Source organism: Argopecten irradians, chromosome 10 (assembly GCF_041381155.1).
Source record: "Argopecten irradians isolate NY chromosome 10, Ai_NY, whole genome shotgun sequence".
In the NCBI taxonomy this organism is placed as follows: domain Eukaryota; kingdom Metazoa; phylum Mollusca; class Bivalvia; order Pectinida; family Pectinidae; genus Argopecten; species Argopecten irradians.
Window position 1 is genome coordinate 30,241,477 of NC_091143.1, and position 25,716 is coordinate 30,267,192.

Below are 25,716 nucleotides of genomic sequence, written 5' to 3' on the forward strand. Positions count from 1 at the left end.
CATTTGAACGGTTATAATTTATTTTGAATAAAACTGCCTTAGCATTGTCAAGCTCCAAAAACTAATTTGGACTGTATTTAAACTGTTAATTTTTCAATTCCAAATTCTTCCCTTAAAAAAAAAAACCAGAATATTTTTTCAAAAGCGTTTCTGATATCAAAAGCGTTTCTGATATCAAATTCTTAGTGAAGGGAGATAACCTGAAGTAGTCCATACAAAGGGAAAATGTATTTTAAAATATCTTATTTTATAGTATCAGTGGAAAAATATAGAAATATTTGTTCATCACAAAAATATGATACAAACAGAAGGTAATATGGTGAATAAAGTAAGAAGTTGAACTTTGAAGTTGGCAGTACAAAAATAAATGGCATAAAATAACAACAACAAAAAAAAAACCTTAATTTTTAGAGTTACAGTAGATGAGCTTAAAGAAAATGTTCAGATTGATTGCGACAAAAATCATAAGTTTATTTTTTTTTAGTTAATGAGTGATGACAAGATTATCATGATGATGAGAATAAATATATCTTTTTACATTTACTGCAATTTAGCACTTTTTGCACCAACTCATAAATGTTTGCCAAATAAAAATACATGAAATATTTCAGTATGGTAAAAAAACAGTAAGTTCAACTAAATAACTCAAACTTGTAGAGAAAGAGATATGAAATCATCACCCCTGAAGACATGTTTAGACCCTCCTATTTAAAAGACAGGAGCAGTTCATTATGAATTTTCAGGGATGAATCAGTTAACCTGAAATTAGTGCTCAACTAAGTTGGTCTCTTTTTGATCCTCAGATATTGATTTCAAAATGAAGAAGCTTTTTATACTCAAATTACAAGATACAGGAATTTGATTTAGCAAATTGGAAACATTCCTTTGTTACAAGAAACAGGACGTAGACGTAGAAACGTATCAATGCTTCCTTGGCTAAAGTACATGATTTAAGAAACAAAAATTGACTTTGATTGAAAAAACAAAAATTGCTTTTCTAAATTACAAAAAGTAAAAAAATTTGATCTACAAAAAAATGTTCATCTAAGCTACCAGAAATCACTATTTGATTTTATTAGAAAAGATACATAGGACTTAAGTTACAAGATGTATATACAAGGATTTGATTTAGAAACAAATATTGGTCTCAAAGTTTGATTTTTTAGTGACAGAAGATATGACTTTTAATTTAGAAAAATTTCCTTGTACCTAGATAGAAAACAGAGTCTTTAAGTAAAGATAATTTCAATTGGTTGAAAAACAGAGGACTTTGATATATAAACATAGTTCGAATTCATAAGTTACAAGATACTAATTGAGACTTATTAAGAAAACAAATCTGTAGTTACCGTACATGATATATGTACAACAAGAGATCCCAGAGGGATCTTGGCGCCCACCAAAGAAAGATCTATGTCTGACAATGGAAAGAGGGATCTTTTCCCTGCTTTTCAAACTTTTTCAAACACATGACATATAAAATTTGAGACAGATCGCTATAGTACTTTCTAAGAAATAGTGGTAACAAACTTCAACAATGAAATCTAAGATGGCACCCGGTTGGCCATCTTGTTTACCGATCAGTCCCGAAAGGCATTATGCATCAGTCCTAAAAGGTACTATGCACAACTAGGGTACAAGGGGAACCTACACATAAAATTTGAGAAAGATCCCTTCAGTACTTTCTGAGAAATAGCCGTAACAAACTTTAACAATCAAAATCCAATATGGCCGTCGGTCGGCCATCTTGTTTACCGATCGGTCCCAATTAACAATATGCACAACTAGGGTCCTTGGGGAACCTTCATATGAAATTTGTAAACGATACCTTCAGTACTTTTTGAGAAATAGCGGTAACAAACTTTAACTATCAAAATCCAAGCCATCTTGTTGACCGATCGGTTCCAAAATGCAATATGCACAACTAGGGCCCTAGGGAAACCTATATATGAAATTTGAGAAAGATCCCTTGGTACTTTTTGAGTAATAGCGGTAACAAACTTTAACTGTCAAAATCCAAGATGGCCACCTGTCGGCCATCTTGTTCACCGATCGGTCCCAAAATGTAATATGCACATTTAGGGTCCTAGGGGAACCTGTATATGAAATTTGAGAAAAATCCCTTCAGCACTTTTTGAGAAATAGCGGTAACAAACTTTAACTATCAAAATCCAAGATGGCCACCTGTCGGCCATCTTGTTGACCGATCGGTCCCAAAATGCAATATGCACAACAAGGGTCCTAGGGGAACCTACATATGAAATTTGAGAAAGATACCTTCAGTACTTTCTGAGAAATAGCGGTAACAAACTTTAACTATCAAAATCCAAGATGGCCGCCTTTCGGCCATCTTGTTGACCGATCGGTCCCAAAATGCAATATGCACAACTAGGGCCCTAGGGGAACCTATATATGAAATTTGAGAAAGATCCCTGCAGTACTTTTTGAGAAATAGCGGTAACAAACTTTAACTATCAAAATCCAAGATGGCTGCCTGTCGGCCATCTTGTTGACCGATCAGTCCCAAAATGCAATATGCACAACTAGAGTCCTAGGGAAACCTGTACATAAAATTTGAGAAAGATCCCTTCAGCACTTTTTGAGAAATAGCGGTAACAAATTTTAACTATCAAAATCCAAGATGGCCGCCTGTCGGCCATCTTGTTGACCGATCGGTCCCAAAATGCAATATGCACAACTAGAGTCCTAGGGGAACCTACATATGAAATTTGAGAAAGATCCCTTCAGCACTTTCTGAGAATTAGTGGTAACAAGAATTGTTAACGGACGGACGGACGGACGGACGGACGGACGACGGACCACGGACGAAAGGCGATTTGAATAGCCCACCATCTGATGATGGTGGGCTAAAAATTGGTTTCCTTAATTACAAGATACATACGATAACATATTTACATGTCATTATCAAAGAGGACTAATTAATGATGCTATGTTAAAGTGTATCTATTTCAGAAATGTTTTTGTCATTCTACAATTAAGCTAAGAATAGGTAATACTATCATTTTTTGTGTACTGTTAAAAAAGTAAGATATAATGTAGAATTATCAATAATTGTGACTTTAGTGGAACAGAAAGTTTTTCTTATATAGATTTAAATGTAATAATAACAATCTACAGTTGTATTATGATTTTTCGAGCAGAAAAAAAAGAAAACGCAAATAATGATAAATCTAGTAAAAACATGGAATAAAAAATACTGAAGGAAACTGATTTGTTAACAACAGTGGAAAATATATTGATATAAGATGTATATTAAGTTAAAAATATTATAATTTGATACTTAAACAAATGGTATATAAAACTTATGCAGTCATAAGAAAAATATTCAACAAGTTAATCTAGAACAATTGTGATTAATAAATTCTGTCAAATATGATATTAAGATATTTAGATTTAGATTTGAGCAAAAAAATGATAAAATTTTTTTTACATAAGATCCAAATATACAAATATGTATATATGTGTTTACAAGATTTAGCATCAGTTTAAAATCAATTAATTACACAGGAGAGTTTTGACACAAACAAAGATAAAAATTGAAAATCTGAAAAAATAAAATGTTTCAAAAATAGTTCTTAGATTCTAAGATTTCTGATTCATGGTATGCTTAACATTGAAAATTTTTAAAAGCAGATGATTCTAAATTTTGTGATTCGTAACATATCTTTACATTTTTAAAATTGTTAACAAGTTGATAGCCATCGATACCGCGGTATTTTTTTTAAATTGGCCCTTTAAGATTTTCTCAAAATTTAAATTATCGTTTTGAGCAAAGAAGAATCTTATGTTTACTGACCAAATATAACATCACAAAAAGAAAATTGACCAGCAGAATAAAAACAAAGTGTAAAATAATACAACTTAACAAACCAGCAACTAACATCGATATAGATAATACATGTCATGTCATACATATGATGCTCATGAACTGTACAACATATATATATAGGTCAACACTTGACATGGAATGAATTTACAAGATGAAAGACAATTTCAATACTACATCAAATTTGTCAGGTCACCAGATCGGTCAAAAACAGAGGACTTTATTGTATACTAGAGTTATGGCCCCTGTTCCTGACATGATAGTGCCGTAGTTCGTGAGATTACAAGGAGGCACAGACAGATCAGGTTTGGATTCTCACGTTCTCACACTTTCACACAAAAATAGATCTCAATATGATTTATAGGGTATATGTACACTATATACCTAACAACACCTGGTAAATTACAAATAGATGGTCACTATAATATTGTGATACTGTTACCATGGTATCATAGTCAATTTGCTGGTTACCATGGAAACACGGCAGTTTAATAGTTATAATAGCATTTTGGAACTGTTACCATGGCAGTGTATACTGGAACTATGAATTGTGACATAGTTAGTTACCATGGCTTTGTAATCCTACATGTATCTGTTACTATGGTAACACTTCTTTGTTTGATACCATGGCAGCTTGTTACCATGGAATTGTGACACAGTTAGTTACCATAGCTTTGTGATCCTACATGTGTCTGTTACTATGGGAACATACTTCTTTGTTTGATACCATGGCAGCTTGTTACCATGTTACCATGGAATTGTGACACAGTTAGTTACTGATACTGTTTCCTTGGTAACAGTTAGTTACTGATACTGTTACCATGGTAACACTTCAAATTGTTTGTGAGTTTGAAACCATAGTATCACATTTATGTGACATTATTGGTTACTATTGTGATACGGTTACCATGGTAACATTATGAAATTTGTTTTTTGCCTCTACTATGCGGCATAGTCAATAAAAGCACTGTGACTTTCGAATATATCTAACATGTTGTATAAATAACATTCAAAACCAAAATGCCTAAAAATAGGAATGATTTTTCGATATATGTAGACATAAATCTAATATATAATGCTTCGTTTTGGCTAAACCAATAGATTTGTAACCATTACACATCCTAAAGACAACAAAGTTGACATGCTTCTCAACTACAAAAAGTTGGCATGATATTTCAAACAATAACTTTATATAGGTATATGTTCTTGATCAAATAACCGTATTAACTCATGAACACAAATACATTCTAAAATACAACAATAATAACTCTGAAAGGCATATATTACTATCATATATACAAATAAATAAATAAAACATTTCAATAAAATTGATTTTAGCAATAACAACAAATATATCAGTATGCATTTCCCTGTTTTAAAAAGTATTTCACTTGACTTCATATTCTAGCATTGGATTTCCAGGAGAAATTATTTCATTTTCAAAATAATATTTTGTTATTTTTCAGTTCCTCCTAAACATATTATGCTTATATTATATTTGCTTGTGTCACTCTGTCTCATTTTTGTTGATTTTGAAAATCAATACAATTTTTCCTCCCTGAAAAAAGTGAACTCTGAAGTTTAAGCAAAATTAAGCTATGCAACTTGCTTAATACCTTTTTCTTCAGAATGAAAGTAACAGTTCATTGCATTTCCAAAAGTTTGTAATTAATTAACAGGGACACATACTTAGACAATTAACAATAAGTTTCTTATTCATCCAAACAAATACAATGGGAGAAATTTGTTGCAACAATTTCATCAGAGTTACTTCCCCTGACATATAGAAATTAATGCATGGGTTGCTATGGCAACCACCTTGTGATCATGCCTTCTGGGTAATACTGTACTCCTCTTGGTCTGAGTCACTGAGGTCAATTTCATGATCACTCTCGTCCGTACTCAGTCGGTCAAATCCTCTGTGTGGGCTGAGGAAGTTACCAAGGTTAAACTTTTTGCTGGAGTATGATCGATGTCGTCCGCAACAATCGTGTTTGCCTGGATAAAAAATACATATTTATGGTTAAAAAATAAAATATGATACTTATTGTATAATTTGTGTTTCAGTTTCCATTCAAGGTAGAATTCATTTGCTTTTTCCAATCTTCATGCTTAAATGGAGAGAATCAGATGAACATCCATACCCAATGATAAAAACATTTCCCAGAATTTTAGATAAAAGATAGAAATAAAAGTGTGTATTGTAACACTCTAATTATCAAGTTATTTTGAAATGATTTTAGTTATTATTTTGCAATAATATGGTTTGAAACATTTAAAGTGACCTTCAATTGTACAACTCTCTAACAGTTGTTCAACCCACATATCATCTTATCCAACCATGTCGAACAGCTATCGTTAAGTTTTAGTTTAAATCATGCAAAGGGCTATGTATTATTTGAGCCCTCTTTGTCCATCCAAATCCATCAATTCCTCAACTAAGGATTTTGTGTCTGAAGTATTTAGTACATCCCTGATTTAATTATAATGGTAACTAGTTTTCTAATTTTGCAGTTGTAGCTGCCATATGATAACCATCCAAATTATGCATCAATTATTTAAAAGTGAATGTAAAAAAATGATCATTTTTAGCCTATTTATTGTAAAAACAATTTGACACAATTTTGAATAAGCTGAACATTTACTGAGAATATGTAGGGACTTCAGATACATCTTTATTAGAAATATAAATTTGTTCAAAAATCGCTCTACATGTACATGTATGATTTCTGGATGAAAAAAAGGCCAATAATTGATAAAGTTTTCATATTTACATAATGAATCATTATTTTGGATGGTAACCATAGCAACTCCAATGATACACAACTATCGTACAATTTTTATCAGGGAAGTACTTGTTATTTGAATCACTTGTAACAGGAGAGGAGAAAATGTAGCGGCCAGAATGGGATTCGAACCCGGGACCCTCCAAATACTAGCCGACTGGGCTACCTGGTCACTGATGATTGACCCAGTCCAATCCTGCTACAGTCCTCCCTCCTTTCTTGATCGAAGCCTTCGCCCTTGAATACATACGAGACCCTTCTAAACACCAACACCGTGGGTTATTTAGTTTGGCGCCAATTTTGTAACAGGAGAGGAGAAAATGTAGTGGCCAGACCGGGATTCGAACCCGGGACCCTTGGAATACTAGCCGACTGAGCTACCTGGTCACTGATGATCGACCCAGTCCAATCCCTCTACACACTAAATAACTTGTTTGAAAAATTAATGGATTTGGGGACCAAAAAAGGGCACAAACCATACTTAGTCCTTTACTGAAATTAGTTCATTTTTGTTTACTCAACTACATACAAATTATCCACAAAGTATCAGTATAACTGTCCAATCAAACTGCATCCCTTTATCAATCAACCAATCAAATATCCCACTCAAAACTGTCAGTATGTCATTATAAACCAATCAAATTCACTCCTGTCAACCCATCAACCAATCAAAATATTCAATGAAAATTTACAGCATGGAATTATCCTACGTAAATCACTGCTGCCAATTCATCAAAAAGTCAAATAAAATGTTAGTAGATGTTATACTGTATATTCTTTCATACCTACACGTGTAATCACGCCGCCTGAGGCTGTATTTCATGGCTACCCATGCAATAAAGCCTCGTGACATCACGGCGTCAACAAAATCTCTATTTCCTCGGCAAAATTTTTTAACATTTTTTTTCACAAATATGACTGGTTTTATTATAAATGATGCAAACAACCGAATTTGTGTTGACAGTATCGTGTAATTTTTCTTGTATGGAAAATTGACTTACAGTCATGGATTTCTTGGAATTTATTTCAAAATAGCGTGATATTATAGTTGTTAAATTGCAATTAAACGTTGAGGTATGAAAGGAAAATACTCTTTCATAAGTGGGTATGAAGGATAGGGATATTCTACCCTCGGGATCACAAAATGTGCAAGCCTCTGGTTTACTACATTTTTGTGACCCTTGGGTAGAATATCCCTATCCTTCATATCCACTTATAAAAAGAGTCTTATAATATAATTACAAAAAAATAAAACACTAACATATATATGGCTTCTGTCATTATTTTCACACTTTGTCAAGTACATATACGCGATCATTATTCTAGTATGATCAGATTTCTGTTAGGTTTTATTGATACAAAGAGACTGAATACTGAATATTTGCAAATATCAAACTTGTTTATCATAACTTCTAAATCAATTCTGTATGAATACATCATACATACTTCAGCAAATGTCTTGGATGACTTGTGTGTTATCTATTAATTTTGAAAATTATTATTTTTGATAAAAATGTGTAAATAACTTGTGGTATTATTTAAATTTTGTAGAATTTATAGACATGAGAAAATCTGAAAATAACTGAATTAATATTCAGGGGAGATAATCCTAGTTCAAATCAAAGATTGATGTTTAACACATTCATCCCTGAAAACACATTTAGACTTTTCCAAATCAAAGAATAGAACAGTCCATTGTGAAATAACGGGGTAAATGAGTTTACATGGATTTATTTTGCAGTTAAGTGTTCTACATTCAGGTAAAAATAAAATATGTTAGTACAATCCCTTTCCATATTCACACCACCACAATTTTTTTCCCAGATATTTTCACTTCAGCCCACTTAAAAATTTTGTGTTGGGTATACCTCGATACAGTCTGCAGGATTTACATTGTGTCTCCGTGTCTTCTGACCTGTGTTAGGGTAAGCAGGAGCAAGCATAGACATTAGTTACACACAAACAAATCACTAGACTACACTGGTGTAAACAAATATCCTCACTGTTTCCAAGGTTTGATCTTTTTGTATTTTTCTTTCCACATTTTAAGCCACACCAAAGTAAAAGCCATAAAGGCCTATTGAAGATTTTTTTTCAGTTCTGAACACTTATAACGATAGTGTAGTATAAATCACAGCCAGTATTAACTGTAATTTGGTGGTGATATAAAAATATTTAACTCTCCGAATCATTTCATAATTATTGTCTGTAATACAATTGTCTGTTTTTGAGGATTGTGATATTTGTAGCCCTTTAAAATCCAAACACATGAACTTTGGCCAAATATTGGATTCACAGCATAGAACAATAATTTAAGCTTTGATTTTAATTATTATTTAAGTACAATATTAGAGCTTGTAAAAAGCACTATATGGCTGAGAAAGGGCTTATTTTGTAATTGTATTTACATTGAGTATTATAGAGTTATTTACTCTCAAAAGCAGATAACTCGGTAATATGCAATGATGGAATGTATATGTAGTATTTCTGAATTTCAGACTATTAGAAATAGGTCATTGGAAACAGTGACGGACATTTTGTGAGAGCTACATGTATAGATATACAATATACAACAGAATTACAGAGAAATTCACAGTGAAACCACTGCTCACCAAGCAGAAAGCAATGAGTACAGTTTACAATATAGGTGTTACAGCGGTCCCTCGATAATCTGAACATTGTGTTTCCTGGCCTTAGCCGTACAGATCACTTATTTTTGGCGATTAATGGGTGTTCAGATTATCGTGGATCCACTGAATATATTCTGGTTACAGATTATAGATATCTAGACAGAGTCACACAACTTAAACAGAGAAAGTGATAATACAGTCACACATACCTATCTAAAAAGCAGGTAAAGATCAGGGTCAAGCAAAGGTCAAATATCAACTGGATTATTATGAGCCACACATCTTATGAATAAACACATTTAATATTTCAATCTTTCCCTTTAAAACCCATTTTAATAACAGTCAAAAGTTTTCACATTTTTTTTCAATAAGATAACTTTTGAACATTTTTACTTGCAATAAATAAGATCATTCTTGTATACGCGTACCAAAAAGTAATGTACGCAGTCTAAAAAATGTATTCCTGAACTTCAGACAAATAAAACTAATGTAACTAAACTAAATTTGCTCAAATAAAATATTCAAGTGATGTGTGTGACGGGAAAATGCTCTGGCTAGTTTCGTTATTAACCCACTCACCCCTGAAGACACATTTAAATTCTTTCTAGTACAAAGGCTGGAATAGTCCACTTTAGAATTTCAGGGGTAACTCTTCACAATCACGCAAGCAGCAATCTTGTCCATTTTAGTATATTTAGCATTTTGACAATGTGGACGTAAGATTGACCTTTTGTGAGTGTAACCGTTAGAAAAGTGATTTCAGTGCAAAAACAACTGTTAAACACAGAGTGATTAAATTATTTTACCATTTTTGTAGACCCGGACGACAATAACAACGACGACGATGATGACAACAGGAATGACGAGAAGAACGCCTATGATGACAGCTGGTAACACTGTGTCATCCTTTTGAAGTGTTCCCTTGGCAACCTCTGGTTCTGATGTATCAGTCGTGCTGCTACTCACTGGTGTGTTTGCTGAAGTTGTTCCTGTATTTCCTGGGCCTATAGTTTGATCAGAAATGGAAAAAATAAAATCGCTGAATAAAATGTCATTTATAAATACTCAGTTTTTCTTAATTTTTCAGTCAACCTTCATGTTTATTCTAAAATAAATGAAGTAATAACGGCTAAATGAAAAAAAATACACATATTTTATAACATGTTCAACACAACTACTGTTTAATAATACATGTACATACTTTATGTAAAGGTTACTGCATATAATTTTGTTTAATTAAATGCATGTATAAATAATTCAACAGATATTTGCTTTTGTTTTTGTCAATTTTAACAAGATTTTATTAATATAATCCACATCAAATGGATTGGACATTAGACTATGCATATTTAAGTCCTTTCCAATATAGTTTTTTAACATATTATATACATTCTGCATCAATTAGGGTTATTTTTAAAATTTTATAGCTAAAGGGGGACAACCCCAACTTCATTTTTTAGATACTAATATTGAGTTATTAATAAAGTTATATTAATTAGTAATCCTAATTCTAATGGTCTAGGTTTAATGTCTGTAGAAGAATTTTACCTGGAGTAGTTAGCGGTTTGTCCGTTACGATAGAACCACTGTCTCCCATCATGTCAAACCTCCACACTTTAGAAGGATTCAGCTCGCCGACGTACACTCGCAGATTATTAGGATCGACAGCCACATCATGGGGATTCCTGAGACCCTGTAAATTGCAAAACAAATATTATAGTTTCAAATAGATTTAAAATATTCTCGAAAACTGCATCCGTCACTTTATCAGAGGAACCTTTATCAATAAAAGCTTGAAGTACCTGAATAGAAGCTATATAATTAAGATGTCACAGCGTATTACCACTAGCCCTCCATCTCTGGGTTGCATGTTCAAAACCTATGAGAGACAGTCGTAGGTTGATGGTTTTACTCAGACTTTATTCCGTTCCTGAACCTTACATGTTAAGACCTTAACTGTGAATAGGATGCTAAACTAAATAAACTCAATTCTTAGTACTACATACAGTGGACCCTCAATACATGTAATCTTAACATTTGTGTCACAAGCCCAAACCGTCCGGATTGCAAATTTTCCAGACTACCAGATTCCATTTACTTAGTCAATACTAAAACCTGTTCCCTGATAATTTAGTTCAGATTGTGAGTTTTCCGGACTATCAGAGTCTGGTTAATCGCGAATCCACTGTCTACAGTAGAATACACCTACATCTTGTGTGTTCCAGGATTCGGACAGCTTGCCAGTGTTGATGTCGATGATGAAGCCTTGGACCGTTGTCTGGCTGTTGTCAAGAGGTGGACCATTGACCGCAAACAGCAAACCATCTGTACAGTGAAACAAAGGATTTAGATTAAATACATATAAGGTATGCTCTGATTTTCCACTGTTATCATTGGATAATACATGGTCATGTGGGTTTGTAAATTGATATACAGCATATCGACTCGGTGTTTGAATTTTTAGAAACATAAAGTCAATATTCCTTTTGCAATGTCACACCCAGGTTAATATTGTAGTGGTGAAATTCATAAGCCCAAAGTTGGGTCAGGGTGGTGGTCTATGGCCACTGTTTTTCTTGTAATTAACATGCTGATGAACTTATACATTTGTGAAAGAAACAATTATCTTATATAACACCCATGGAAGAATAAAAAATAATGACTGAAGCTTACAACACCATATGTACCTCAAAAAAGGTCCATAATTGATGAATATGATACTAACCATGTAAAGGACAGTACTCAATAGCAAACAGCCTTGGTCCAAACTCTGGCGGATGAATTTGTTTTTGAAAGTTTCCATTGAAATCAAAGCACTGAATCCTTCCATTCTCCCTGTCAGCTACACACAAAAGCCCCTTATCCTCTGCGATGGTTAGACTGTGTGGGATATCAAAGCTTCCCTCAGGAGGATAACCGTCAGCTGTCGATAAGAATGTTTAACTTAAGTCTAATAATACAGCATAATCATTTTTTAAAGAAATTGAAGACATTTCACATGATCAAGACAAACTATCATATTCAATTGCTCATCGATATTTTACATTAATTTGGATTATTTGATGATAAAATCCTGAAATATGAACCTGTTACATGTAAAGGATTTCATTATCAACAGTGTCTGATTCTGGTACATGTTAAAAGTATTACTATGTAAGTAGATATTTAAAGATACAGGAAAAGGGAGATGTATGATGATGTAACTTTACCTTGTGGTGTCATCAAGTTATTGCCAAATGTTTTTAAAAGTGTTCCGTCACTCGAAAACTTCATAATTCTGGAGTTACAATATCTACAAAGAAAATCAGTGGTTGTGTTAATCATTGATATTACATACAGTGTTATTTTGAAATAGTTATACATTTTCATAATTTCGCTTTTCACCAAATGACAGAAAAGAAATTAATATAATTTTGACAAGAATCAAATATTTTTTTCACATTCACCTCAGAATTATATCAATATTGGAAAAGTTTCTATTTGTTTAGCCAGATATACATCTATATAACTGGAGTATGAGGCTTCTTTTGTCGCTGTGTTTCTGAGATATCATCTATCTACTAAAACACGATGTATCATATACAATTTGTGTTGTTGATACGAAGGTTTAGATTTAAATTTCCTATCAAAATAATTTGACTATATAAAGTTAAACATGATATATTCAGTAGATTGAACTTCAGATAGGAGACTTACCCATCAGCTACAAAAAATTCTCCAGTTGACAGAACGGCGACGTCTGCAGGTTTACAGAAATGTGTGTTATCATTGCCTGGCTGGAACTTGACCCCTAAGGTTAAATCTGGCGTGTCACTACCTGGTGGGAACCTCATCACCTACAAACAAGAGTTATGTCCCTTGAATACAATTTTCTCACATTTTAAATTTCTACATGCATATATTTATTGATTCTTGATAGTTCCATTAACTTACCCGGTAAGTGTTTCTTTTATATTACCCAAGTGTATACAAGTTTATACTTATAATTCTGGATTTTATTTTAGGACTGTGTATTTTTGAAATAAAACATTTGCATGGAGAAAAGATGCGAGGTACTGAGAGTGATAAAATTAAAGCCCTGAGACCTACCTGATGCAGACCTACATCTGTGACCCAGATATTGTAGTTCTGGTCCACTGTTATACCGTGGGGCATGTAAAACCTGGAAAACATACAGTCATATCAATACTGGGTATAATCAAAGTATAACAAAGTAGTAATATCGTGCCGGAAGGGCATGAAAGGGCATGAAATGCGAAGCACTTCTAAGGTAACAGATACACGAAAATATAAGAAAAAACACAATCTTCAAAATTCAATCCTTCACACTGACAGCTTCAGTTTGCAGCCGCCATTTTTTCATACATATGGGGAGGTTGTGCGTTGCTCCGGTACTGCTCTCCCCAGTAAATATATATTTATCTAATGCAAATGCATAACAGGAGTAATTAAACATTTTTTTATTATTTTTTAAATAATAATAATAACACTTTGAAAATAAAAAGCTATGAATGCAGTCAAAATATCCACCAAGGCGAAGATGAGCACAAGGAATCATGACGTCACATACCGTAAACAAATGGCGCAAAATCATAGGATTCGCATTGACAATTACTACGTCATAATATACTTTTATAGTTTAAAGTGCGTCCTTTTATTTCTAAATTATGTCTTCTACATGAAATAGAAAAAAAATAAACAAGTAGAGCTTCGCTCTTCCCATGCCATGCATGATTCGTATTAAAACATCTGGCTGCGCCCTTTAAGGCCCTGCCTTCAGTCATATTACATTAATGATATTTGAACTCATAGTGGTACATCAATACATTGTCTAACCTATAGACTTAGCTAGTGAGGTATCTTAAACATTTAAGTTAGTTGTCTCCCGTTAATCAATGTGTCACCAGTATAATTTAGTAGAGTACTACACATAATGATCTGAAACATATAATAAGCTGACTTTTAACTGAATATGAGCCATCAAAGTACAATTTTTTTGGTGCTTGCATTTATGGATTTTATTTAAGATGCAAATGACTATATGATATGATATTCTTACACAGCTGTATAATATACTTACATATTTTTACCAAATTTTCGTAAGATGTTGCTATTTTTATCATAAGTGATGATCGTTTCCTGTTCGATAGGACTGTTTTGTTGTTGGAAAACATTATTAAAGTTAAAGGATCTGAAATAAAATAAAATAAAATGTTAGTCATTTGAAATATTGATAAAAAGGAATTTACTTATAAATTTCTGATAATCATATCAGGTAAAATAAATCTGTTATTAGTTACTGATAATAACTCAATCACCCCTAAAGATAGATTTGAATTCTTCCAGTTCAAAGGATGGCACTGTTCATGATGACATCTTAGGTATACGTCATTACAATGAAATATATCTAGGTTTCATTTTAGTCAAAAAACAATAATTAACAATAAAATGGAAATCAAGTTTCAATAAAATATTTAAATTATTATTTACTTTAAAATCATTGAAATGCTTCACAAACTGTATGTTTATACATAATGTATTACCTGCCATCCCAAACACGGTTACCACGGTGAAATACGTAAACACCTCCTTTATTGTCTGTAGCAACACCTCCAACCTGTCCGATGGGGTAGTCGAGGCCGTTAACAGAAGAGCTCGTCTGAGAATTGTCAGACATAAAATCGGACTGGAAATTTACATAGTGCTGGAGTCCTGTGGAATAATCATGATAAAGCGTACTTAGACGTAAATATATAAAATTTACACTAAAGATGCTGAAATTCAGTTTTTAAAAATGTTTTTTTCTCATCAAAGCTTAATAATGAATTACTTCTACAAAAAATTACATTTTTCTCAAATTCATGTTCATATCTTTGGAATGTAATTCTATAAATTATTCACGTTGAAATTTAAGCTATATTTTTTTGGATAAAATTTCACATAAAAAATATTTCATTTATCAAGGTAGTAGATATCATTTTTATGGATTCTAAAACTACTAAAGATTATTCTCTTTGAGCAATAATTGCTAAACATTTTTATATACCTGTAGTATATATTTTACAATACAAGTACACCAATGATATATATATATACAGGGACACAATAAATATTGGGCTACATCAGTAATACAAAATGTATTATCCTACATTTGTCTTTTTTAGGTTCAAATTTACTTTTCAATAAGTAGGACTTTTCTTACTAACATTGTTACCTAGTACCCTATTAAATAGACCGTTGATGGAATAATGACAACTCAAAAAGGGACAACAAAAGAGGCAATAGGCGGATACACTGACAAAAACAAAATCTGATGTAAAATACAAACAACAACTGATGGGTTTAGCTTCTTTAAAGCACAAAAACAGTGATGAAATATGGCCGTTTCGTCTGAAAGCAAATATCAAGCTGCATTCATTTTCCTTAATTCATATTAATTTTCATGCCAAGCATAAGGTCATTCAAACACCAAATATGGATTCAAGCTTAACGACACATTGTGTACATGTCATAAATCAGCTTTCAAAATTAGAAAATCGAATTGTTAAGAAGCTATTTCGGGAGACTGACAATAACCACAACAATGGATTATGGGTAACAGCCATGCCTCTGTACTTACTGCCCCCGACCTTGACCTTCTTCACCGGGGCAGGCATTGTTTGCATACCCTGACCTTCAGCAAAGTCGGATTTCCCGATTTTTTTACGAGGATCATGAAAATTTTGTCCTTGAGATTCTGGCCGAATTTCAAGGAATCTACCGTCATCCAAAGCATTGCGACTTGTTTCACCATAATGTCGACTTAGACTGTCAAACACTTTATTTCTATTACGGTTTTTCATTTGCATATTGGGTGAAGCCATGTCATCTGATGTGCCCATATACGGCAGTCTACTGATAGCTTCACCGTAATAATCAAAACTTGGACGCTGATGTTTCCTGCCCCTCTGAGTCTCTACATCAGTATAATAGTCTTCCAATCGGTAATCAGGAACATACTCCCTTGGGTAGACATTTTGTTTAAATCGTGACGGTAAATAATCGTTGTAGAGCATGTTGTTTAAATTACCTGGCTTCCCACTGTCTGTTGGTGTGTCTACAACGTCCGTGATGGTAGGGTCAGGGTCTTCGTGACCTTGCATGTGGCTTCCATGGCCGTGAGCTGCTGCTTCCAGTGTGGCATTATAAGGGAGTGGTTCGTCCGAGCCGGGCGGGAGGTTTGCGATAAGACTTGGTACATTGTTACCGACACACTGTGGAAACGGTATCTGTGTGCCTACTTCCTTATAGTACATGATGTAAAAGTTACACATCTCATCAGCAGCTGTGGGCCTGTCAATCAAAGTTATATAAATCTAGTTATAACCTCATTGATACAAGGACATGTAAATTTATATAAATAAATATACTTTGAAAAATATCCATTCATCATCTAATAACAACAGTTAAAAATCACTTGGTAACTACCTTCAGACACTTTTATGGAGACAGGTGGTATACGTCAGGTATGCATATCACATTTAAATTTAATTTAGTAACTATAATGTTATCTCAATTCAAAATACTTATTTGTTACTATTTCAACACTTAACAGGACACAATAATGAAACACTTGATTAAGTTTGTTCTTACACCCCTAAAACACAATAGGAAACTCCTAATGACTTGTTGATTTGTACAGTTCTACATGTCTATGAACTTACCCAATCATGGTGCTTCTTTGTCGACCTGTAGAGTTGTATGTGCATCGCCCGACCTGGAACCAAACAAGTACTTCAGTTTAGAATGGCATTTTATAAGGGGACATAACTCTTTGACAAGAATTAAGATAGTCCAGGTTAAATACTCTAGTAACTTCCTCATCTTCTACATCTCTGACTTTTCTAGACAATTACAAATAATTAAGATTATAAATCAATAGTAAAACAAGACTTACCAACTTATCTCCTGGTTTAACCACCACCTGCTCCGACACTGGGTAAAAAGACTGAAACATAAATTCAAATACATTGTGTCAGCTATATTTTGTTTCAAGATTTCATCTTTTGTTGTATTGAAAATTTACCTAATCTGATTTTAATAGTCATTTACACAAAGAGACATATGTTTTTGTTTGATTTTAAGTATCTCCAACTAATAAGTAAATCCACACAATATTATAATACAAATGTACCTTCAAAATATTATCAGAAATTCAATGATTAAGATACTGATTTCTTGAGCTTTATTACCGCATGATGTGAGTTATCTCCCCTTACCTGCGGCCATTGTGGATTTCCCTTGCCAATCATGTGGTAACTGTTTGACTTGTTGACATGGTAACCGGATATGACTCGTCCTATAAAACATGAAAACATTATGACTTTTAATTTTTTCCTTATAATGTCAATTATGATATTTATACAAATTCAAAATAAATTAAACACAAATTTGAATATCTTTCAGTTTCAATATTCAATGAAAATAAAGATCAGTTGGTTGGTTCTTGATATTTCATAACATCTGTTGAATATTGATAGTTAAAAATTAACTGTTTATTGAAATATATTATATATAGATAACTAGATATGAACTTTTACAAACTAAATATGATAAAATGTTGATACCTAGACTGTGAGCATGAGCTCGGAATCCGAATGGATAAATGTTCCCTGAGGCGGTAAAACTGCAGGAGATGTCTGCACTTGTTTCTAAAATTCAGATTGAAAGTCAAGTAAATAAATTACATCAGATCTAGACAAGTAACTTGGCAAGAGTTTTCAAATGCATCATTCTTGTTACACATAGAAAATTATAATACATTCATTGAAAAAAAATTGTTGTTTAGTAATAATGAATAAATTGTAAGTTATGATAATATACACTCGCATAAATACAACGAACATAAGTAATATCCATTGTTAGAAATGTTTAGATATATTAAATCTCTTGAGTATCATTCACAAAGTTTAGATGAAACATGGTCATACTGCAAACCAACTTTCTTTCACACACGATTATCTTTCAAGAATTTTGTAATCAATTGAAAGTAAATTCATGAAAGTATTATCTCCACAAACATATGATTACCTTTCCCTTAACTTCATTCTGCGAAAATAAATCGCTGCAATACTTGTTTTGAAACAGAAATTACGAAATTCATTTGCCACCAAAAATACATCCAAATATGTTCCTGATTCTATAAAGATGTAACAAAATTGTTGAAACGCATGCAATACCTACTTGGCGTATTGGGAGGTATGGTGAGAGAGTAAGCCAGCAGTAGAAATATTCCAGCCTCGTAACGTTGTCTGTATAATTCAATAAATAGCCAACTTTAACAGCAGAGTAGCCAATAACATAAAAGGATACAAATCTCTGATATTCTGGTGATAGTTACTAATTCACCCTTGATGACAGATTTTTGGACTCTTTAAGCTCAACGTTGGATGAGTTTAAACTAATGTTTCAGGGGTGAAAAGAGTAAAAGGGACATTTTAGTTAAAGCTGTATAACAACTATAACTAGTACTACCTCTCCATTTCTGAGGATTTTTCATAAATGATATGCTTTATACTATTCACAGACTCTGACATATTCACTTGAACAAAAGAAATATTTCAATTTGATATCTTTGTTCATAATACATTTTTACTTATTGTTACCATGAAGTACAATGTAGCATACAGTGGACTTTGAAGCATTTAATTAGTGTCATAAGCATTCAATGTTAACTGCCTTTGTATAAATTCATCATACGGTACCTGTTACGACTGTGTTTAGTATCAGATTGATTATTTTTTTCACAAGATTTATTTATATGTCAGTCATTGGAATGGTTATACCCGGTATATGATTTTTCAAAAAAAAAAATTGGGAAAATTCAAAATTCTTTAGACATCATGTAGCTCTGTAACAATTAATTCAGCATGAATAAACTGGGGATTACTGCCTCCCCTTTTAATGTGTTAAGTGACATTATTTAAACCAAGCACGAACTATGTGTAATGTTGTATATATGAACTACAGGGGCGACTGAAAGCCGTCTCAAACTACAAAATTTTTATAGTGAATGAGAACTGTGAATATGTTCTTAAGATTGAGGAGAATGACAATTAAATTACGTTTGGCATGGAACCATGCAAGTCAAAATATATAAATGCTACCAGTACTTGTGTAAATAGGCTGTACAGTTCGTGTTTTTAATGCTATGCGCAACCGGAAGTGAAGTGACAGTTGAAACTGTAACCAGTAATTAAATTACCACGATGGATCTTCACAAGCTAGAACTAGCTTACATCGATCCGATCACAGCGATTCAGCGAATATCTCAAGCAACACTGTACTGCAGATTTTCATATACAATTGTAATGACCAAGTTCTTTCCCCTTAGGTTTAAACATCTATGAATTATCAGTAATAATGAAGTAGTATATTATTGTTTCTCTTATTTTCCCTCAATATTAAACAAACTTTAGGTCTCAAGTTAAACATTAACCAAAATGATTAAAGGGAAATAACTCCAAATGATATTCGAGTTACTGTATTTGACGAACAAAGTTCCAATATTAGTATTATGCTGCATTGCATATGAAATAGAGACATCTACTAAGTAATACAAACCGTTTTTGCGTCATGTAAAGTCGGATTCCAGACTGATCGGTTGGTTTAAAAGCTGAAATAAACACAAAAGAATTGAATTGGATACAAAAACATAAACAATTTTTAAAAAGTTATATTGTGTCATTATAGAGAAAAGTTACACAGTATAAAAAGCCTAGGATTTTTGTTCACATTTACTGGTACAATGTAAACATAAAACAGAACGTAAACTTGAAAATAATTTAAATCTATACTTTTAATGGTAATTGGATTTAAAATTACAGTTTATGGTGAATAAAATTTTTATATTCAATTGAAATGAAATGAGCTATCATCAATTTTAAATCCAACACAATATACTTATAATACACATAGATGAGTAGAAACTGATTTAACATATAACTTGAGGCTTACAAAATGTTGTGATAGTGGCAACAAAGACACAAACTTACAAGGCAAGGCTTTGGCGTAGTGTATCTGTACAACAATGTACTTGACTTTAGATGGCCCTCCCACTTTAAAACCAACATCTGCAAAATAGAAACAGACACATGATAATTTTCAGTAATAGTGACGATGAGGAAATATATAATATTGGTATGATCATGGATACACCAGGTAATCAGTATATATATTATATAAATATTATGCACTTTGATCATGAAATGCTTCAAGATTGTTAAAACACATTCTTACAGCAGCTGATAAAGAAAATCCTTCTCTTTGTTTTATATGCAATTTTAAAGTTGTATTGCTGCTAATTTCACTGTAACGATATGTAACTTAAACATTTGATATTTAAACATTGAAATGTAACTTGATGATTTAGCTCCCCAAAAGCATATGTCGGCCTATAAGAGAGCCGAAATCTAGGAATCATATATTCCTGGTTTTGAATAAAGCGCCTTCAATTACCGCCATGTTCAGTGACTTCGGATTCCGAATAGTATCACGTGACTGACGTTCAACACGACCTGCACGTGGTGAGCCAGATAACTAGCGTAAGCGCACATGTGTTTGTTTACGTTTTGCTTCTGGCTTATATGAGCAAATCATGCTGGTATATGTCCACAGATAGAGTATTTGAAACATCCAATTTACACATTACCGTAAAATATTGTGTGTATCAAATATAGTAATGTGCGAGCATTATTTTCTTTGTAGATAGAGTCTGATGAGGTCGACTACATGTTTTGTTTATGAAAAATTGTTGATGTTTTCTCTTGGTTTCACAACTCTCGTTTTACTTTGAGATTGTCGCGACAATGTTCTGAAGAGTTCGGAATGATTCGGCATTTTTCGAGCCTATTTTTCATGTGTACACGTTAAAAAGATTTTTTACTTTTATAATTAAAGATACTTCCAGTGCTGCAACTTTATAAAAAGTGGTAAAATTAGAAAGTTTAAAACTCAGGCAGACGGTGAAAAATATGTATAACACTTAAACAGTTTTCACTATGACAAAAAGAGCGAAAGTTATAGACCATACAACTTTAAAAAGTTACTGAAAATTATACCACTGAATATTTTGGTAACTGAAATGTCAATGCAAAGAATTTTTTTTTTTTTATCCTAACTGCATTTTGTACTTTTTTATAGTAAATGAAAGAGATGAATGTACATTTTATAGATATCTGATGTATACACAAAACACAAATACATGTTCACATAAAAATAAACTCTGTATGTGATTCATATCATGCATATTTGACCTATGATGACATCTGACCGACAGCGTTTATTACACAATAACTGACCTTTTGGTAGGACCAGCTCCGGGGCATTCCGGGCCCAGGCAAACAGAATCTGTTCCTCTCCGCGACAGATCATACGGCAGCTCCTACAAACGAATCACAGGTGTTAACTCATCATAGCCGAGGAATTAGGGTTATTACCTCTATAACTGTTCTGACCCTGATAGTAATTTGTTATTATCTATGGTAAGGTAGTATCCTTGACAGCTGATTATTGTTGTCTATAAACTAGACACCCTCCGGGGCACTTACTGACCGGCCTGACAAATCTTTCATACCGTAAAACAATCTACAGTTTACTAATAATACAGTAATAATATAGGGGCTATTTGTAATGATTAGCTCTAACCAATCTAATACACTTTAGTCACATATCAATATCATTATATATGAACGATATCTAAAATAATACCCAATAAATCAATTACATGCAGTATTTATATATTAATGAATACGATTTTACAAGTGGTGCCATCTAATTAGCATATACATAGGTAGCTATTTTTTTATCAGGTCAAATTTTTGTGATTTTGAAAATGGAGGAAATTTTATTTTAATGTTGTTGTTTTTTAAATTTACACAATCTGGGTATAAAGGTATAGATATGCATATCTCAATATTTCCTGGATAAAAATTTGAGACCATAAAAATGTGCCACAAAATTGCGACAATCATCATCCCTGTGAAAATGACCAGCTACATAGCACACAGTATAATAATTTCTATAATGTATCATGGGTTTGAACCCATTCTGAGAACGATATTATATTTTTTCATAACTTATACTATACTTACCAGGCCCCTTCTTCCTCTGTATTGTAAGGCTCTGAGCATCCAAAGAGTAAGATGTGGTGAGCTGTGTTGGCATTGGCAAGAGGTTCAAATTGCACTGTAGAAAACCAAAGAGAATTATAGGTTGTTGAATAAATGGCTGGTAATTAAGCATTTTTAAAGCGAGTGGATCATGTGATGAAAATTTCAGAATTTGAGTATTAACATTACTTGAATTGTCTTTGAAGCATTTTTTACAACTGGTTTTATATAGGCCATCTGTAAGTGTTAATCAAAATTATTCATTTATTTATTACTCAATTGGTCATTAATGATACCCCATTCTGACTTGTAGGTAATTTGGATAGCACAGTACAGTCTGGCACACACTGGTTCTTGAATATATAGAGCTCATAGATATCTAATTATATATACTTTATTGGATGTTGGAGTAAAAGAAAATATTATACTGTTAACATTTCTTACCAAAGAAAAGTAAGTTTATATTGAATATATTTAATTGATTCTTTTCATATACCAGGGTAACTATTTATAATTGATTCAAAGTTAAAGTTTTCTAATGCTCTGAAATAGGAAATCTCCAGAAACCAAATTGTGCATGGATGGACACTCCAATACAGGGCACTCATATTTACTGCCCCCCCCCCCCCCCCACACACACACACCAGGCTAACTTTCCTAATTAACAAGTACTCAGCTGGAAACAAAATATGTTGGTACATATTTTTGTATGTGATACAAATCTGCTGAAACTGTTATACCAATGTTTAGGTTGAAGGTAATGTCAACAGGAAGTCTCCAACAGCCGATGCCATGGGTCATGTTCATGATAGAGGCATAGGGTTATTTTGGTGTCATATAGTTTAGGTACATGTATACGTATATATACAGAGCACTCCCTAACACCAAAAACGTTCATGATTCAATAAATACAGTATATTTATTGTTACATAAAATGTACCACTTTATATAGGGAGCTTGTCATTCTGATTCATGCCATTTTGTCATGCACGTGTTGCATTAAGGCTCTATGTTTATGAATTCAAAACACAGACATACATAAGCATATAAATATTTTTTATGGCCGACATCTCTAGCTTTGATCCACTGATTATGACATCACATTAAATGACACAGCATGCAGGCACAGGATATAGAAATTGAATATATTAACAAAACAAATTGTTTGTTTTCCATTTATATATATATATATATATAAAAAATTCTTCGTGTCATCTTGTGTTTTCTATTGATTATTCTATATCATGCGAACATATTTGTTTCATGTGTGTGCATTTGTTGATAAAGAGGCAGCCTGCCTTGAAAATTTGAATCTTTTATATATTTTGTCTAGACAGTTTGACTTACTTATTAATTTTATACTTCCTTGATCACGATCAATAATTTTTTTTGAAGTAATTCATATTCTACAGACATAAGTTTGTAATTAAGGATACTGTGTACCAGAATATTTATATCGTACTTCTTTGACGCGTAACATTTAATACAGATTGAGATTGTAAGTAATTATATATAATTATAGGTAAAATCAAGCTGACAGAAGAAAGCTTACCAATATAGGACTCGTTGACTGGCATTCTATAACTTGTACATAAGTACTGGTCATCCTTAAACAAAAACAAAATCGAAAATTAAAACGAATAAATGTATGAAGCAAGCAAACTGTATTGCAATCTAATTAATTACAATCAGATCTTATAATTAGCTACAGGTATACACTATATGTATACAGTCAAATCTTTAAAAAGGATACATCTATATAAAGACACCTTTCTATATGTATAAATGAAAGAGACATCATTCCATTGAATAAAGAACATCTGTCTATAAAAGACACCTGTCTATAAAGGACACCTCTCTATAATGAACATCTGTCAGTAAATGACACCTGTCTATAAAGGACACCTGTCTATAAAGGACACCTTTTCAATGTCCCAATTATATTGCTGTCCTTGATTATTTAAAGATGCATACAAGGATTTGGTGGTATATATGGTAGTTAACTTATTTCAAAATAAATCTGAGAGGCAGCTTTAAACAGTGGTCTCAATATCATATCACAGGAATTATAAGTATTTTTGAGTAAAATGTAGAAACATTTAATTACTGTACATGTGCCACATTTCCTATCCAGTTATTCAGCTCTTTTTTTTAGATTACTTGATAAAGAGTTGTTACATGTAATTATGTCCAATTAAAATCCAGGGACACTTAAGCTTTTCTCCTGTGATTTACATGCAATGATATATATCGATTGTCAGAAAATTTTACTGTTATTGTGTGGCAAATTCAAACAAAGGGGAGACAATCGTACACAGTTATTTCTCAGAAATTTCATAAAAGATATTATTTGGTGGACATGTTACAGGGTAAAGATCACTATGACTTACTTGTATATTTTAATTAGTTTGAAGCTGTATATTAGCAAATTGTTTATATATTAAGCTTACCACATATGCATGTATATGTAGGAGCAAACACTTTCAGTTAAGTTTTTTGTTTCAGATATAGATGAAATCTACATATATACAGACAGGTATTAATTGATATGCATTACAATATATATGGTCCCCTGTATAATGTTGTCATATATCACCATCCCATTACCTAAGTTATATATACACATACATCTGTATACAGACATTAATTAGTATTCATCGTTAAGCCTACATCATAATGTCTCAACTGTCTGTATGTCAGACCTGTGGTTTTTGTTATAATGCAGTTTAAATGAGTTGGATTATCTGGCATTTCTATGAAGACCTTCTTCATTTAAATTATTAAGACAAAAAAACAATGAATTCTATTCACAAAAGCATGACCTTATATACATGTATATACTTATAATGAGGACCAATTGACCAACAAGGGGAGATAACTAAGCAAATTATATAGAATAATTAAATTTTCACTGCAGTTATATAATTATTGATGATATATTTATAGTTTAACAATGTGCAGTATATATGCACAAATAGTAACTTATGATATGAGATAAAATAACATATAAATGATTCAATTGAAAGTGAGAAATATTATTGTAAAAGCTTAGTATCAAATTTTTTTTTTTATATTGTTGAACTATAATTTGAATTTACCCAATGTTAACTTAGTAGTTATTCATGCTGTTTTGACTGACTTGATGTGGTTTTTACAACTGCTGGTATCTAATTATACGGCCAGCTGTGTCTATGTGGAGTTGTTATGGTTTGATGTGTTAACGTTACACCAGATTTATAAACAATAGATATATATAGGGACATTGTAAATATAGGTATATATTTGTATATAGTATTTGACTGTAA

General features: G+C 32.4%; 1 protein-coding gene across 4 annotated transcripts in view; it reads right to left on the reverse strand.

Annotated features, from left to right (window-relative positions):
- Positions 1–156: 156 nt before the first annotated feature.
- The window catches only part of LOC138333623 (peptidyl-glycine alpha-amidating monooxygenase B-like), a 34,876-nt gene continuing 9,316 nt past the window's right edge, over positions 157–25,716 (reverse strand). For 3 of the 4 annotated variants that reach the window (XM_069282105.1, XM_069282103.1, XM_069282104.1), the window contains exons 3-23: positions 23,964–24,018; positions 22,394–22,487; positions 21,602–21,684; positions 20,297–20,374; positions 19,866–19,917; positions 18,486–18,553; positions 17,870–17,953; positions 17,522–17,601; positions 17,200–17,250; positions 16,967–17,019; positions 16,333–16,595; positions 14,807–14,975; positions 14,344–14,454; positions 13,353–13,425; positions 12,960–13,099; positions 12,473–12,555; positions 11,989–12,186; positions 11,473–11,588; positions 10,812–10,956; positions 10,070–10,267; positions 157–5,845 (exon numbers count right to left, since the gene is read on the reverse strand). In XM_069282105.1, coding sequence (XP_069138206.1) covers positions 5,673–5,845; positions 10,070–10,267; positions 10,812–10,956; positions 11,473–11,588; positions 11,989–12,186; positions 12,473–12,555; positions 12,960–13,099; positions 13,353–13,425; positions 14,344–14,454; positions 14,807–14,975; positions 16,333–16,595; positions 16,967–17,019; positions 17,200–17,250; positions 17,522–17,601; positions 17,870–17,953; positions 18,486–18,553; positions 19,866–19,917; positions 20,297–20,374; positions 21,602–21,684; positions 22,394–22,487; positions 23,964–24,018 — 2,367 coding nt within the window. In that variant the 3' untranslated portion in view covers positions 157–5,672. Of the gene's footprint in view, positions 5,846–8,501; positions 8,549–10,069; positions 10,268–10,811; positions 10,957–11,472; positions 11,589–11,988; positions 12,187–12,472; positions 12,556–12,959; positions 13,100–13,352; positions 13,426–14,343; positions 14,455–14,806; positions 14,976–16,332; positions 16,596–16,966; positions 17,020–17,199; positions 17,251–17,521; positions 17,602–17,869; positions 17,954–18,485; positions 18,554–19,865; positions 19,918–20,296; positions 20,375–21,601; positions 21,685–22,393; positions 22,488–23,963; positions 24,019–25,716 lie in introns of all 4 variants that reach the window. The other variant, XM_069282107.1, reaches the window with a different exon arrangement.